Below are 15,757 nucleotides of genomic sequence, written 5' to 3'. Positions count from 1 at the left end.
CTGTGGGTCGAAAACTTTACTCCGGAGCCCTTTTGCTTTGCCGCATGGCGAACTATGGAGCCTGCATGGGTGCCTACCAGCAGATTATCTGGGAGAAGGCACAGCCCTTCTTCGCTAAGATGTCGGACGAAGACCGCTCCGTCCTCACTACCCTCCAACAGGAAGCAGACTCGCTTGCTCACCACCAAATACAAATGGCGAAGCATACAGGTGATACTGCGGGCAAGATGATTGCCCACGCGATATCCATCCGCCGCCACGCCTGGCTCAGGTCTTCGGGCCTCTCCTCATCTTCCAGACAGGTCATTGAAGACCTTCCCTTTGACGCGCTCGGACTATTTAACTCCGGTACCGATGACAAACTCAAGTCTAATCATGACTTTAAAATTCTTGCGTCTAAATGTGGCGACCAACCGCAACCTCAGCGCACCCGCTGGTTCCCGCACCGCTCCCGCCGCTTCCCGCCGCAATCTTTCAGACACCACTCTTTCAGGCGGCCATCGGGCTCGAATAATCAAACCCATCACCAACCTCGTCGGGGACCTCATCCGCAAAAGCAACGCGGTCGAACCACCCCCGCTCCTCCGCAGGCTAACCGGCGTACCTGACGCCAACCCCTGCCAAGACTCCTCGCCCGCTACCGATGCAGAGCCCACGCTGCCTCGACCCTCCGGCGCCTTTGCAGACCGCCTAGCCCCCTTCTACAATCACTGGGACTCTATTACTTCAGATGCATGGGTTCTTCGCATTGTCCAAGACGGCTACGCCTTAGAGTTCGCGGACCTTCCACCTACAGGTCGCATTCTCCACTCAACTCCTTCCCCAGAGATACTGGCCGAAGTCGAGGCGTTACTAGCCAAGGGCGCCATCCGTCCCTCCCCTCCCGAACTGGACCCTTTAAGTTTTTTCTCCAGATACTTTACAGTCCCGAAGAGAGGAGGCGGGCTACGCCCCATTCTGGACTTAAGGGCCCTCAATATATTCATTCGCCCTTCCAAATTCAGGATGGTCTCTATTGCCTCTATCCTCCCGATGCTGCAGCGGGGAGACTACTTTGCCTCCATAGACTTACGAGACGCCTACTTCCACGTGGCGATACGGGAGGCGCACAGACGCTTCCTCTGTTTCAAAGTGCTCAACCAAACCTACCAATTTACCGTTTTACCCTTCGGGCTCGTTACGGCCCCGAGGGTCTTTACCAAGGTCGTCGCCACCGTAGCGGCCCACCTAAGGCTACATGGCATCACGGTCTTTCCTTATCTGGACGATTGGCTTCTCGTCGGGCCAGATCCGGTTCTTCTCGAAAACCACGTCTCCTTCACGCTGCGTCTTCTAAAATCTCTCGGCCTCCAACTCAACTCCGAGAAGTCAAATCTCTCCCCGTCGACCCGAATCCGGTTCATCGGGGCCCTCTTCGACTCCGTCACAGAGACTGTTTCACTTCCGTTCGACAGATTCCTAGCTCTCCGCCACCACATCGCCCTTTGTCGATCTGCCCGGAGAGTCAAAGCCCGTGCCATCCAAGTCCTTCTGGGCCACATGGCCTCCACGGTCCTCACGACCCCGTTTGCCAGGCTGCGCCTTCGGGTCCTACAAAGGTGGTTTATAGACACTTTCAAGCCGTCCTACCACCACAACTCCAGATACCTGTCGATACCGATGTTCGTCCGCCGGTCCCTCTCCTGGTGGACGTCTCGCCAAAACGTGTGCAGGGGCCTCCCATTTCATCCAGCCCCGCCGTCGCTAACCATAACCACGGACTCCTCCACTTACGCTTGGGGAGCCCACATGAACGGTCTAACGGTTCAAGATCTTTGGTCCCCATCAGAGAGGGCCAACCACATAAACTTTCTCGAGCTTCTCGCCATTCTCAAAGCCCTGAAAGCATTCTCCCGCCTCATCCGTCACAAGTCCATTCTCATTCAATCGGACAACCTCGTAGCAGTATTCTACATCAACAAACAGGGCGGTACGGGTTCGAGGAAACTAATGCTCCTCTCCTCCCGTCTCTGGGTTTGGTGCATAGCCCACGATGTACAGGTCTCGGCAATCCACCTGCCGGGCGCCCAAAACGACCTAGCAGATGCCCTCAGCAGGATGACATCTTCCTCCCACGAGTGGAAGCTCGATCCCGAGATCCTCGACGGTCTGTTCCTCCACTGGGGACGCCCTACTCTGGATCTCTTCGCGTCTCCCCACAACGCTCAGCTACCCCGCTACGGGGCGAGACTTCCCCCGAACTCCTTCCCCGGCTGTCTGGGAGATGCCTTTCTGCTGGACTGGTCAGCGGAGATGCTTTATCTTTTTCCACCGATTCCTCTCATACCGAAAGTCCTCGAAAGACTTCTCTCGATCTCGGTCACAGCGATTCTCATAGCTCCGGCCTGGCCCCACCAACCGTGGTATCCGGCCCTTCTTCGTCTCTCCAGAGGAACGTTTCGCCCTCTGCCTCCCTCGCCGCACCTTCTCTCAAGGGAGGACGGCAAAATTCTTCACCCGGACCTCCCTTCCCTTCATCTCACTGCATGGAGGATTCTTACCTAGCCTCCCTTCCGCAGAGCCTGCAAGACGTCCTTCGGGCAGCCCATAAGCCGTCTACTACCAAGGCTTATTCATATAAACTCTCTCGCTTTCACGCTTTTCTTCGATCCCGTGGCGTCGACACCTTTCCGACCTCGGTATCGGTGGTCCTCGACTTCCTGATGACTCTCGTCGAGAAGAAACTCTCTCTCGCCTCTGTTAAAGCCTATCTCGCAGCTCTTTCCTGGTCGTTTCAACGCCACGGTCAGCCATCTCTCTTTTCTCATCACTTGATCAAAACCTTTCTCCGAGGCTACAATAACATCTGCCCGCCGTCGCTACCACCTACGCCGGGTTGGAATCTCGAACTTGTACTTTCTCAACTCACTTCGGCTCCCTTCGAACCGCTTGCCTCGACCGATCTCCGTCTGCTCTCCTGGAAGTTGGCCTTTCTAGTGGCGATCACGTCGGCACGACGGCCATCCGAGCTTGCTGCTCTCAGGGTCGACGAGCCTTATCTACGCTTTCACCATGACCGCGCTGTTCTTCGCCCGGACATTACCTTTCTTCCTAAGGTGGTGTCAGCTTTCCACCTCAATCAAGACATTGTCCTACCAGCTTTCTTCTCTAACCCCTCCTCTCCTCTAGAACAAAAACTGCACCTTCTCGACGTTCGAAGGGCACTTCTCTTCTACAGGGACCGTACCAAAGACATCCGTAAGACGCAAAGGCTCTTTGTCGCTTATGCCCAGGACAAGTTGGGTAATCCCATTTCTTCCCAAAGACTGTCCCACTGGATTGCTCAGGCCATTGAGTTGGCCTACGAACTAGCCAAGCGACCTCCTCCTCCATCCATCCGCCCGAGGTCGACTAGGGGCCTCTCGGCTTCGACCGCCTTCCTTCGGGGTATTCCGCTTGACTCCATATGTAAAGCGGCTATCTGGTCAAACCCTCTTACGTTTGTTTCTCACTACAGACTGGACAATAAAGCCTTAAAGGACTCGGCCTTTGCAAGATCAGTACTCTCATCTTGCCTCTCCTGACTCTCGAACGTTTTTTCTCCTTATATTCACCCGTAGGTGACTCTCTATACCTCTCCTTCAAGTTTTCGGCCGGTCATTTTTCCCCATACCTACCTCTAGGGATGTGTTTTTCCCTGATTGTGTTGAGCAGTCGCTCTATTACCTGGTACCGCCTTATTTATCCAGGCGGATATGATGTGTTTGTCCCTCTCCCCCTGGGAGAGCGTTTATATGCACTATGCAATTGAATGGTTTTTTTCTACCATGTTTATTGGAAAATTTTCTATGTTATGCTTTCCTCTTCTACTATGCTCATGTTTGCATTGCACTGGTCCTTTCGGACAATTGATTGCACTGGTCTCTTGAGACTGTTATCTCATTATGTCCTAATAAATATGTGTTTGGACATTCACTAAATTGTTGAGTTTTGCCTTGTCCCACCATCCGGGACCTTAGCGTGTCAGTCTCCATTAGTGTGCATTCACAGAGTACACGAAGAAAAAGGACAGGTTGCTCACCTGTAACCATGTTTCTTCGAGTGTACTCTGTGAATTCACACAAACCCGCCCTTCCTTCCCCTCTGGCAAACCTCTCCCTTTCTCGTTGCCTTGGCGGCGTAGGAACTGGGGAGCGCGCGCCTGGGGCTGCCTTATATGCCCCTTGGGAAGGGGGGCGTGGTTACCGCCAAAATTTGAACTTCAGCTTGGAAGAGTTTCCGTCGGAACCTGCGCAGGCGCAGCTTCTCCATTAGTGTGAATTCACAGAGTACACTCGAAGAAACATGGTTACAGGTGAGCAACCTGTCCATATATCACACACACACCAATTTAACAAAGTTTCAGCCACAAAAACAAAGTTTCTGAAGTAGAACAATGACTTTCACAGTAAAGACAACCCAATTTAACAGGAAATAAGACTTTCAAACCAGGAACAGATTACTGCAATTATTAAAAAAAGGTTTATTATAAAAGCTATGAAAATTTGCCAAAAATCAGAGGATAAGGGAAACGTTCCACATTTTGGTGAGCTATCAGTGTTAAATGTGTTCTACCACTGTACCAAGTTTGAAGAAGATCACTCAAAAAATGAGGGCGGGAGAGCCCCCTAAGTCCCCCCCCCTTCGGGCTGTTTTTGGGCCACCGCGCATGCGCGTCCGCCATTAACGAATTAATTTAGAAAATAACGAATTTTCGTTAATTTCGAAAAATTTTGGGGGCCAAATTCGTTATTAGCAACAAAAACGAAAAAACTGCCCCCTCTAGTTTTGAAACGAGTTTAGAATCAAATTTTTCATGGATCGATCAAGCCTAATATATATATATAGAGAGAGAGAGAGAGAGAGGGGGGGGGGAGCATACCACATTTAAGTAACCCTATAGATTCTTGATTTAAAACACATTCATTTTAAAGTAGGTCTGGATCTTTATCTGCTAGCATTTGCGGATGGCGGATGTATTTGTTGGTTTTCTGTTTGTCATGCAGTGACGCAGAGGAGAATATCAACAGGTGCTCCTTCTGTCCTCATATGCTAGGTAAAATTGTAAATACAATAGACTCTTAGTTAACCAGAACTCATAAAACTGTAATTGTCAAACAACTAGATAAACAGTCAAAGAAATAATACCACATAACTGTGTTACATTAAGTTACATTTGTCTTTGTCTTCATTAGCTTTTAATTATTGTGTTTTAATAATCATATCAATACAGAGTTTATGGTATGGTATAATATGGGGTATGAGACATTATTTAGGCCTATTTTTAATAGTAGCTAACTCTCAAGCAACCAGAAACTACATTTTTACTACCAAACTCCTTGATGCTGGCCAACTGAGAGTCTATTGTAATGAATTTTTGTGGCCCATGTCCCTGGTAAGAGTGTGCCCTAAAGCAACCTCTTTTTGATAGGATAGGGATGTGCAATGTGTGGCTTTCTAGATGCTGTTGAACAACAACTCTTATCATCCTATAGCTTGTATTATATTGGCCATGGCTGATGGGAACTGCAGTCTGGTAATATTAGTAGGCCGAAATGTTCCCCATCCTTATTTTATGAGGGACAAGACTGGCTCAGCAACAGCACTGTGCCTTAACAGTTATAAAGCAAATTAGAGATGGAGGCTAGTATCAGACAGAAGCAATCACAATAACAATGCCAAGGGCCTGAGACCTATGTGAGAGATAGCCATGTGACTTAACAAATCAAGTATAATTGTTGCCCTTTCTTTTCAATGTGTTTTTTCAAGACTGGGATTATTGTGTATGCACATCAGATTTCATTTGCCCTATTAAAAGCAGTTATATATAGTTTTCCAAGGTTCAAGAAAAAAAAGGTCCTGGGAAAATGGGAAATTTCTCTTCTGCACAGTTGGTTCTTTTTAAAAGAAAATGAAACAGGGAAATGACTTTTTCTTTTGCTTGCATATCTTGTTTGAGAAAGAGGGCTTAAAGTCAGTGTTTTTATGCTTCCTTTGCTTTGGATAATGGCCACTACCAAAAAGAGAAGGAAGCGTAATATTATATTTGCTGATTTTCATTCCATCAGGATTTTATATTCTAACTTGTATTTTTACACAGCATAACAAACGCATCAGATGATGATGTTTCTAGTAGATATTCACGGGCAGCAGACAGAACAGGATATAACAGATATAACAGAGATACAAATTCCTCTGGGAACATCATACCGAACAACTCTTTGGAAAAGAAGATTGAAGATCTTGAAAAGGTAATGATCACAGTATGATTCATCAATTTATAATCTCATGTGTCCCCTCTGCCCATTTTGCCCCTAAATGGCTGTCTGTCAATAGTTACCTAGGGATGCTTTTTTCAGATGTTTTCTATGACTTTTTAGAAAAGGGCATAACCAAAGCTATCACTGAGTCCTTTGTTTTTATATCCACCTGAAGAAGTGAAAATAACCATAGCTAGGCCTACAGCAAAAATCTCAGGTGAATGATGATGATGGTTTTTAATTTATACACCACTTTTTCTATCCACAAGGAGATTCAAAGTGGCTTACATTAAAAGCATTAGTCCAGAAGGAGCTGGTCCTTGAGCAAACCAGGTTCCAGATTGTTTGGATATTATAGATCAATTTTTAACATAGAATTTATTCATTTCTATAAATAGTCTTCCTATGCTATCCTGTATGTTGTGTATCGCAGTGATGTAACTAGGTTACACTGGAGTCCCCAGTGGCACAGCGGGTTAAACTGCTGAGCTGCTGAACTACCAGACCGAAAGGTCCCAGGTTCAAATCCCGGGAGCGGAGTGAGCGCCCACTGTTAGCTCCAGCTTCTGCCAACCTAGCAGTTCGAAAGCATGCAAATGTGAGTAGATCAGTAGGTACCACTCCGGTGGGAAGGTGACAGCACTCCATGCAGTCATGCCAGCCACATGACCTTGGAGGTGTCTACGGACAATGCTGGCTCTTCAGCTTAGAAATGGAGATGAGCAACAACCCAGAGTCAGACATGACTGGACTTAATGTCAGGGGAAAACCTTTCCCTTTACCTAACTAGGTTATTGAGCATATATATTAGAGAGGGAATCACATTCATTTCAGTAGGACAAAGTGTTGTGTTCATTATTCTTAAATTAAGTGTTGTACATTCTGTTCTCTGAAGGAACTAGCAAAGGAGAGACAAGAAAACCTAAGGCTTGTAAGAATAGCACAAGACAAAGAAGAGCTGATTGGGAAGCTGAAGGAAGAAATTGATTTATTAAACAGGGTAAGTACTTATTTGTTGTGCAAAGATGAGAAAATAAACATGCTTTATGGTTTTAGGACCAGTTCCTACTGTCATTGGATAGTTCTGGGAATAATTTCAGTGGCAGCATGTTTACTTATATATTTTTGTTATATTTTTGTCCCTCTCATCTTTCAAAAAGTTCAGGTGGCATGATGCTTCCCTCTATAGTTGTACACAGTTATGCTCATCAATAGGATCTTGACCTTGGTGCTCATGATATGTTTTACATAGAGCTTGGGAAAGTTACCTTTTTTGGACTACATCTCCCTGAATCCCCCAGTCAGCATAACCACTGGCCATATTGGCAGTAGAATCTTGGAAATTCCACTAAAAAGTAAAATTCCACAGCTGTGATTTTTCCTTGCAACACTACTGAGAGCTAGGCTAGCCTACAAATATGCGACTGATTAAATATTACTTAATTAGTTCTCTGGTCAAACAAGAATGTTATTTTCCTGAACTGAAACCAATACTAACCACTCTATATCATACTGCTTTCCAGGGGATAATTCCCAGAAAGGTAGCTCATAAATGTGTTTTGGATAGCAATAGAGCAGGGCTTGGGAAAGTTGCTATTTGGTGCTTCCTAATGATCATGCAGGTTGGAAGTTTGGGGAAGTGAAATCCACTCTAGATTTTACTGTTACTCTTCCTGCAACAGAGTATAGTCAAACATCAGCAGAGCTCGTGTTCAACTTGAAGCAGTGGGCAAATCCAGAATTATCTGTATAGTGAGTTCACAGGTCACGTTTTAAAACACTGGCTGAACCATTCACTCAGTGGGAATCAAACTTATTTTTTCAATCTCCATAGAAATGATGGTGCTTTTACCATCACATGCATACAGGTAAATGTTGTATCAGCCCATTTTTATTTTAGAATTCACCATAACAAGTAAATGTGCTTTGAAAATAGGTAATTTAATCACTGACAAAAAATAAGATGGTTGAAAGCTGAGGCTCACTATCAATCTCTTGATGGTATTCTGAAAACATTGAATCATAAGACCTATGCTGCAATTGTTGGTGGGTTTTTTTTGGAACTTTTGTGTAATAGTTTCTTCTGATCAGCTTGGAACCATTGCAGTACATGGCCGATTCTTCCTTTATTGAGCCTGGAACTTACATCCATGCTGATGTTCCTTTAAATAGCCATTGCAAAGGGGGTTTAGTTCAAGGATACAAAAAACCATGGTTGATTACACTCCATGTTATTAAAATGGCATGGCAGCAACCTCTACCTGTAGGTTTCACTAGAAATCACAGATCGGGATCCTATGGATCCAGAGGGCCCACTGTATTCATTTTAAAACCAGACATAACCACTTTCAATTTAGTGAGAAACAAATGCTGTATATGACTGACTACTTTCCTTTCTTTTGATTTGAGTATTTAAATTCCAGGCAGTTGTTGTGGTTGGGCCACATCCAAGTAGCTCATGCTTCCAGTCATTTTTGGAATGTTATTATTACACATAAACATTCCACAGAGTCTATATATATAATTTCTGGGTGAATTTTAAGAATTTCTGTCTGCAGTCCTTAAAGTTATTGTTCTTAACTGTATCTCTGCCACCCATCTTGATACTGTATGTCTGACTCAAGCTAGCCAGTGAAAAAGAAGGCAGGGAAGACTTGTTATAACGAAAAGATGATTACATTCCTTTTTGTTTCCTACTATGTACAACTTTTTAAAAGTATGTCATGAATACAGCCTGTGCTTTATCTAGATATAGCATAGAAATAGTTGCTAACCCCAGCCATCATCTTTGCAGTGTTACTGTGTTCTTCAAATATAAGCCATTCATATTATTTTATAAAATAGTTTTGCTAACCACTTTCTGTGAGACTCAAGAGAAAACATTGCAACTGAATGTGGTTTCTCAGAAGAGATATCACCTATCTTTTTGACTTAATATTTAATTTATGTTGGTGCTTCAAAACCCTACTCCAAAATGCAGATCATTGTCACCAACATGGCCAGGGCTTCCTTAAGTTGTATTCCTCAGTGTTTTACAGATGAAAATAAAGCCATGCTTGTAACACCCCTTATCCTATACCATCCCAGCCCTCAAGCCATTACATATTATATGATGGAGTTATTCTGTTGCTAATAGCAGAATAAAATCTATTTAGGTATTTTTGTATGCATACATTTATGTATTTATTATGTTTGAGACACAAGGCAGTTTACAATAGTTTAAAAAGTTAAAACTTCTCAGCATACAGAAGTTTGAGGCAATTAAATTATAAAAAAATGTAAACCAGATGAAAACATAAACAACAAATAAAAATCCAGCACATTATATAAGACCTGTTTTCCCTAGAAAATCAATTCTCCAAAACCTGCTGGAATAACGGAGTGTTAATCTAACCTCTGGAGCCATCAGTGGCACAGTGGGTCAAACCACTGAGCTGCTGAACTTGCTGACCAAAAGGTTGGTGGTTCGAACCCGAGGAGCGGGGTGAGCTCTCACTGTTAGCCCCAGATTCTGCCAACCTAGCAGTTCGAAAGCGTGCAAATGTGAGTAGCTCAATAACTACCATTCCAGCGGGAAGGTAACAGCGCTCCATGCAGTCATGCTGGCCACATGAACTTGGAGGTGTCTATGAACAACGCTGGATCTTTGGCTAAGAAATGGAGATGAGCACCAAACCCCAGAGTCGGACACGACTAGACTTAATGTCAGGAGAAAACCTTTACCTTGATCTAATCACTCTTGGAAGGGAACTCTGGATGTTTACCCTAAATTGGAGGATGATGGAACAGAGAAAAGGGCCTCCCCAGAAGATCTCAAAACACAGGCAGGTTCATATGGCTGAATATAATCCTTCAAATGACATGGGATTCATAAAGCATCATTAACACTTTGAATTGTTCCTGAAAATAGATCGGCAGCAAATGAAGCTGTTGTAACAAGATTACTGTGTGTTCCCTGTAGCCACTGATCAAAGGAAGCCTTGTGTAAATCACATTATGGTAAACTAAATGAGATATTGTTAAGGCATGTGTCACCACGATCAAGTCCGATGTTTAAAGGAATGGGCATTATTGGCACAAGCTTTGACTCAGCAAATGTTCTCCTGGCCATCACTAGCAGCTGAGCTTCCAAGCTCAAGGCTGAATCCTGGAGTGAGAACAAGCTGCAGATCTGCATCTTCAAGCAGAGCATAGCCCCAACCTGCACAGGCTGATTCCCTGTTCCCTGATCTACTTTTTGACTGATCAGTAACATTTTAGTTTTGTTTGCACTAAGTTTCAATTTGGTCAGTCATATCCAGTCAATGGCTGACAACAAATAGCAGTTTAGGACAGAAACAGTTCCCCTGGATTCAGGTAGAAAGGAATAGGTATCATTTGCATGCTGATGGCTCAAATAGCTTATTGTGCATTTTAAAAAAAGTCCTTTTAAGACTAAAAATCACTCCAGTGATATTCAACAGTGTTATCAAAAATGAAGATGAGGTACCCCTCGATGTGAAATAAAACTGAATAGGTTATTCCCCCAATCACAGAATAGGTGTGTGGTCCTAAGCATTGTTCAATAGCAACTCAAATAATATCATTTTCACATACATTTTCTCTCTTCGGAGTAGTTAGAAATCAGGTTCTTTTGAAGTATAAGAGACATTTTTCAAATTTGGCTATCTCTGGTCTATTTAATTATATACCAAAATTTACATATGTGTTTTATAGGGTCAAAAAACTCAGTCAAAATGGAAATGATTTTACAGTGTGTAAATTTGAAATACAGTGACTATTGCATACCCCAAACATGTTTTCCAGACTTCTGACTGTATAGCCTACCATTACTTGGCTCTCATACATAATGTATTACAGTTCAGGTCATTTTAATCAGACAAAATTTTACACCTTTTTGTGTTTTCTCTCAAAGGATCTAGATGATATAGAAGATGAAAATGAGCAATTAAAGCAAGAAAATAAGACACTCTTAAAAGTTGTTGGACAGCTGACAAGGTAGAAGATAGAAGCCTCAATGAGGAATGAAGTATGAAAACTACTGATTGAATGTTTAAAGATCAAGGGGGTAGAATATTTCTTTCACTGCAGGATGTCAACACAACTGACTTTGTATTTATTATTGAGAGGGAGGGAGAATAATGAATGTTTGACATAATGCTTTCTCCATTTGGTGTAATAAAATCAAGCATTATACGTACTTCTAAACTCATTCCCTTGCATTGCCCAAGATAACTAATTCAGATACTGACTTTCTGGAAAGCAACATGTTCTTGAATTTTCTATGTGTTTTAGATTATATGTATATAGCCCAGTTTTTTAAAAACTACCTGATCACCAAGATGACACTTTGTTCTGTATGGATACTACTTATGGGGGTTGCTCCCCTTCCCTAAATGAAAGGAAGTAATAGGAGTAAACTTTGTTTACATGAATTCAAATTATATATTTTGGGAGAGATTTGCTATTTGTTTAACAGCTGTAAAGTGTGGGTGCCTTACTATAGTACTGATCTGAAATATTTTAGAAATTGGTAATTTCTTCTACAAAAAATCTTGTATTTTGTGATTTATTTTATACTGTATCTGAAATATTGACAATAGTAGATAGTATTTTTCCCGTATAGCTGCTCTTTGACAGACAGACATTTTATAAAATATCTGTAAATCACAATTCCTTTTCTCCACCAATACTTGTCTGTGTAGTTTTTAGGAAAATGCCCATACTGCAGGTGAATCACAATGCTTTCTTGGTCCATAGGAAAAAGTGGTTCTTTCCTAAAAGAGTATTTTTTCTATTTGCAATAAGTGAAGGCCAGGTTTTGACAGGATAAAAATACAGCTGGCTCTCCACATTTACAGGTTTAACTTTTGCAGATTTGATTAATATGTTCAGTCGTGTTGAAAGACATAGAGATTCCTAGACAGAACACGTCTAAGTATAATTCTATTGTCAACCTCCATTGGACATTAACCATAGAGTTGCATTGGAGTACCTAGAGATTCCCAAAGAGGTGTCTCACATTTAAAAAGGTTTCTTTTTTTGAAAAAAAAACTTGTTCTTCTACTTTGGTTGCTGGAGGCTTGGGAGAGAGTCCCGTGCTTCTGATCCCCAGGAAAGCGGAGGGCCTACTGTAATGCTTTATTGGACTCCAAACAAAAAGTCCTCCAGGTTTCTATTTAATGCTCATTGATAGGGATACAAAAGATAACGAGAGTTTAATAAACCCAGGGGAAAGGCAAAAGATGGCTATTTTAGCTGTATAGGTTTTTAAACCAATGAGCAGTGATTTGTTAGACGAAGACTATTACGGTATATCTCATCAGAGACTATATGATAATGGTACGTTATTGTTTGCTCAGAAGATTTCTCTAATGTAGCATCAAGCTATAATAAATCAAGGATGCCACATTCATTCTGTAATAATATGAGCATTTTTTCTAAAACGGATGCATCAGGACCTTGCTTGATTCATAAAATGTGTTGATGGCTATAGTTTACAAAAGGGAAGTTTGTGATTTTGGGGCCCTCTAAAAGTATTAAAAGAAAAACTTCTATTCTAGAATAGCACTAATGTTTGTTAAAATAAAGTACACTGCATGTTCTGTTCTGTTCTGTTACACATCAACATTTATCTGTATTGCCATTTTATGTGATGAACAATGGAATAGTTAAACCACTGAAAGAATTAATGTATTTCCAGAATTCCAAGCCTTTTTTTACTTGAGTCAACTCTGTGGCCTTCAAGAATATGAAATATGCCCTCCTTAACCAGTTTGTGTTGAGCCTCAGCACCTGTGATTTAGAACAGACACAAAATGTAAAAAGCCTTTAGAAAGAAATACCAATTTCCATGTCAACTTCAAGGAAAGGATTAAGAGAGTACAGGGAACTGCTATGCAGGCTATTTCACCATTGAAGAAATCTCAGAATATCACCATCACTCCTAAAACACTGTCTTCTTCCTGTGTTCTCAAAAGCAGGGGTAGAGTCTCTCAATTGTCAATATTTACTAGTGCAACATTTCTCTACTTGGTGCCCTCCAACTATCATAATCTCCACCCAATATCCAAGTTATTGCACACATTGGGTTGATGGAGGCTGAAAGCACCATGATAAGAATAGCATGTTACAGCACTGATTCAGTCATGTTCTTAACTAGCATCCACTTTTCAAGGCAGTGGGCGAAGTGGTATTTTCCATCTTGCTGCCTGAATATTGGACCTGAGACTGTATTCATGCAGCCATTGCCTTGCCCGTTTTTAGCCTACGAAGTGGCATACTGTGGTATTTCTTCAAGTTCAGGTTAGTTATAACTAATTTCAGTGGCAGCTAAAAGGCTACATTTTTCCTAATTTGGAATGTTGACTATTTCATAAATTGCACATGTTTCGATAGTTTGTACAAATGAATCATTTCAAAAAATGTACATCATTTCGGGTATTTCCAAATGGTACAGCAAGATTTTTCCACAGAAATGACAGATTGATTATAAGGATACCTTTAAACATGCTTATGGTTTATATGGACAAAATAAATAAAGATTGTCAACTACCTTGATTATTTTTTTCCTGTTCATACTGTGTGGCAGTTATGTTCTGTGTACGTTTAAGAGGCAAACACTGCATCCAAAGAAATGAATCCTATATGGCAACGGTTTGCAGTTTATAGTGGACAGTCCACATGACAATTTGGTAGCTAAATTTTAAAAGCCATAAGTGTTTTTTTAAACAATATTAAAAAAAACAGCCATGAATACATAGCCCATTATTTAAATAAGCAATAAACTGATCAGTTTTCACTAAACCTTCTGTTGTACTTACGTGGATAGAGTTTATTAGCTGATGTGTAAATACATTTTGAACCAGAGGTGTGTGACTTGTTGACTACCAGAAATATTTTCTATTACAGGGTACGGATAGGCTCCTGGTATCATCCTTTCTAATTGCCTGAGTGCTTTTCCATCTGCCATGTTAGCAGCTTCATTGGGAACTCACTCTTAGGCATCTTGAATATACATGAGAGATTCTTATCTTTTTTGTCCTTAGGCTTGCTTTTGATATTCTTTAATAATTTCACTATAATTTATTCCATTCTGTCTCCATTTGGCTGTTGGGTCTTCCCAGACCAACACTTTTTGCTTTCTGCCAAGACATTGGCAGGAGACAAGAAGTGCCACACTATCAAAACTCACCACCTATCCCCAACACAAGGATGACTTTCACCTCCTCAGTTGTCTTGCTTCCCCACCTTTGGTGATTGTTTTGAGAATTCTTCTCTCATCAGGTACAGCTGCGTCTGGCCATAGTTGGCAATTTCAGTGCATGATGTCATTCCACTTGTAACCCTATTTGGTCCCAGAATTTTTTACATGACCCTGGGTATATAGATATATAAAATAGGTCAAAAAAATTAAAATATTTACTGATAATGAACCAACATCTACCAGGCTTGCTAAACAGGCTGTTTTTGTTTTTTATGAAATGACTGAAACATCTTCTGTAGAGTCCACTGTGAACACTGCAGAAGAGATTTATGTAAAAGTCTTAAACAGCCACTGGGTGACATGCCAAATTTTTCAAGACCTCACCATGAGCAATGAGGACTCCATTTGGGATTGGGACCCACAGTTTAAGAAGCCCTCATCTAGATCACTGCACTCCACCAATGCTCAGATGAATACTGTGATGCCAGGATCCTCTGAATCTATTCCTTCAGTTCAAACATCATTTAAATCATGATGGGGTGGGGGCGGGGGGCTAGTAGGGTATATCTAGATGCTGTTTTTATTTGTTCATATCTTAATGTTAATGGTTTTAAATTATATTTATATGTTGGTTGTTTCTATTGATTTTATGTTATGTTTTATTTGCTTTGTATTATGTGGCATTGAATTTTTGCCTAAATGTATGTTGTACGCTGCTCTGAGTCCCCTGCAGGGTGAGAAGAGTGGGATAGAAATGAAGTTAATAATAATAATTTATCTTCCTGCCTTATCTGTAGGTTGAGTCTGGATTTTCATTAATAGCAGAAGAAGTGTATAATGCCAGGTGTTATCATAACCCAAATTGGTTTAAAACAGTGGTTCTCAACCTGTGGGTCCCCCAGATGTTTTAGCCTACAACTCCCAGAAATCCCAGCCAGTTTACTGGGAGTTGAAGGCCAAAACATCTGGGGACCCACAGGTTGAGAACTACTGGTTTAAAACCTCGTTAGATGTAGGTAGAACTGATGATTGCTTGAACACTCAGTGAGATCAACATTCAGCCACTGTGAAAGAGAAAATAGAAAATGATGAAGTGTGGTGGTGTGCCAGCCCATCCCAACTCCCTTCCAAGGCCCTTTGCTAATGTCTATACAGTTTGTCTTATACCACAGAAATTACTGAACTATCACTGATACTATAATACTCCAGCATGAGCATATTATGTATGCCATATTACCAAGATTTTAAAAAAGAAATGCTAAAATATGCAAAT

At 41.9% G+C, this 15,757-nt stretch overlaps 1 protein-coding gene across 1 annotated transcript in view; it reads left to right on the top strand.

Moving 5' to 3' along the window:
• pawr (pro-apoptotic WT1 regulator) overlaps positions 1–13,838 on the top strand; it is an 88,813-nt gene extending 74,975 nt beyond the window's left edge. Inside the window, exons 5-7 of the mRNA XM_003221144.4 lie at positions 6,119–6,269; positions 7,174–7,278; positions 11,194–13,838. Of these exons, the coding sequence (XP_003221192.2) occupies positions 6,119–6,269; positions 7,174–7,278; positions 11,194–11,280 (343 nt within the window). The 3' untranslated portion in view covers positions 11,281–13,838. The remainder of the gene's footprint in view (positions 1–6,118; positions 6,270–7,173; positions 7,279–11,193) is intronic.
• Positions 13,839–15,757: the final 1,919 nt, after the last annotated feature.

The sequence above is a fragment of the Anolis carolinensis genome, chromosome 5 (genome assembly GCF_035594765.1).
Source record: "Anolis carolinensis isolate JA03-04 chromosome 5, rAnoCar3.1.pri, whole genome shotgun sequence".
In the NCBI taxonomy this organism is placed as follows: domain Eukaryota; kingdom Metazoa; phylum Chordata; class Lepidosauria; order Squamata; family Dactyloidae; genus Anolis; species Anolis carolinensis.
This window is presented reverse-complemented; position numbering and strand designations above follow the sequence as displayed.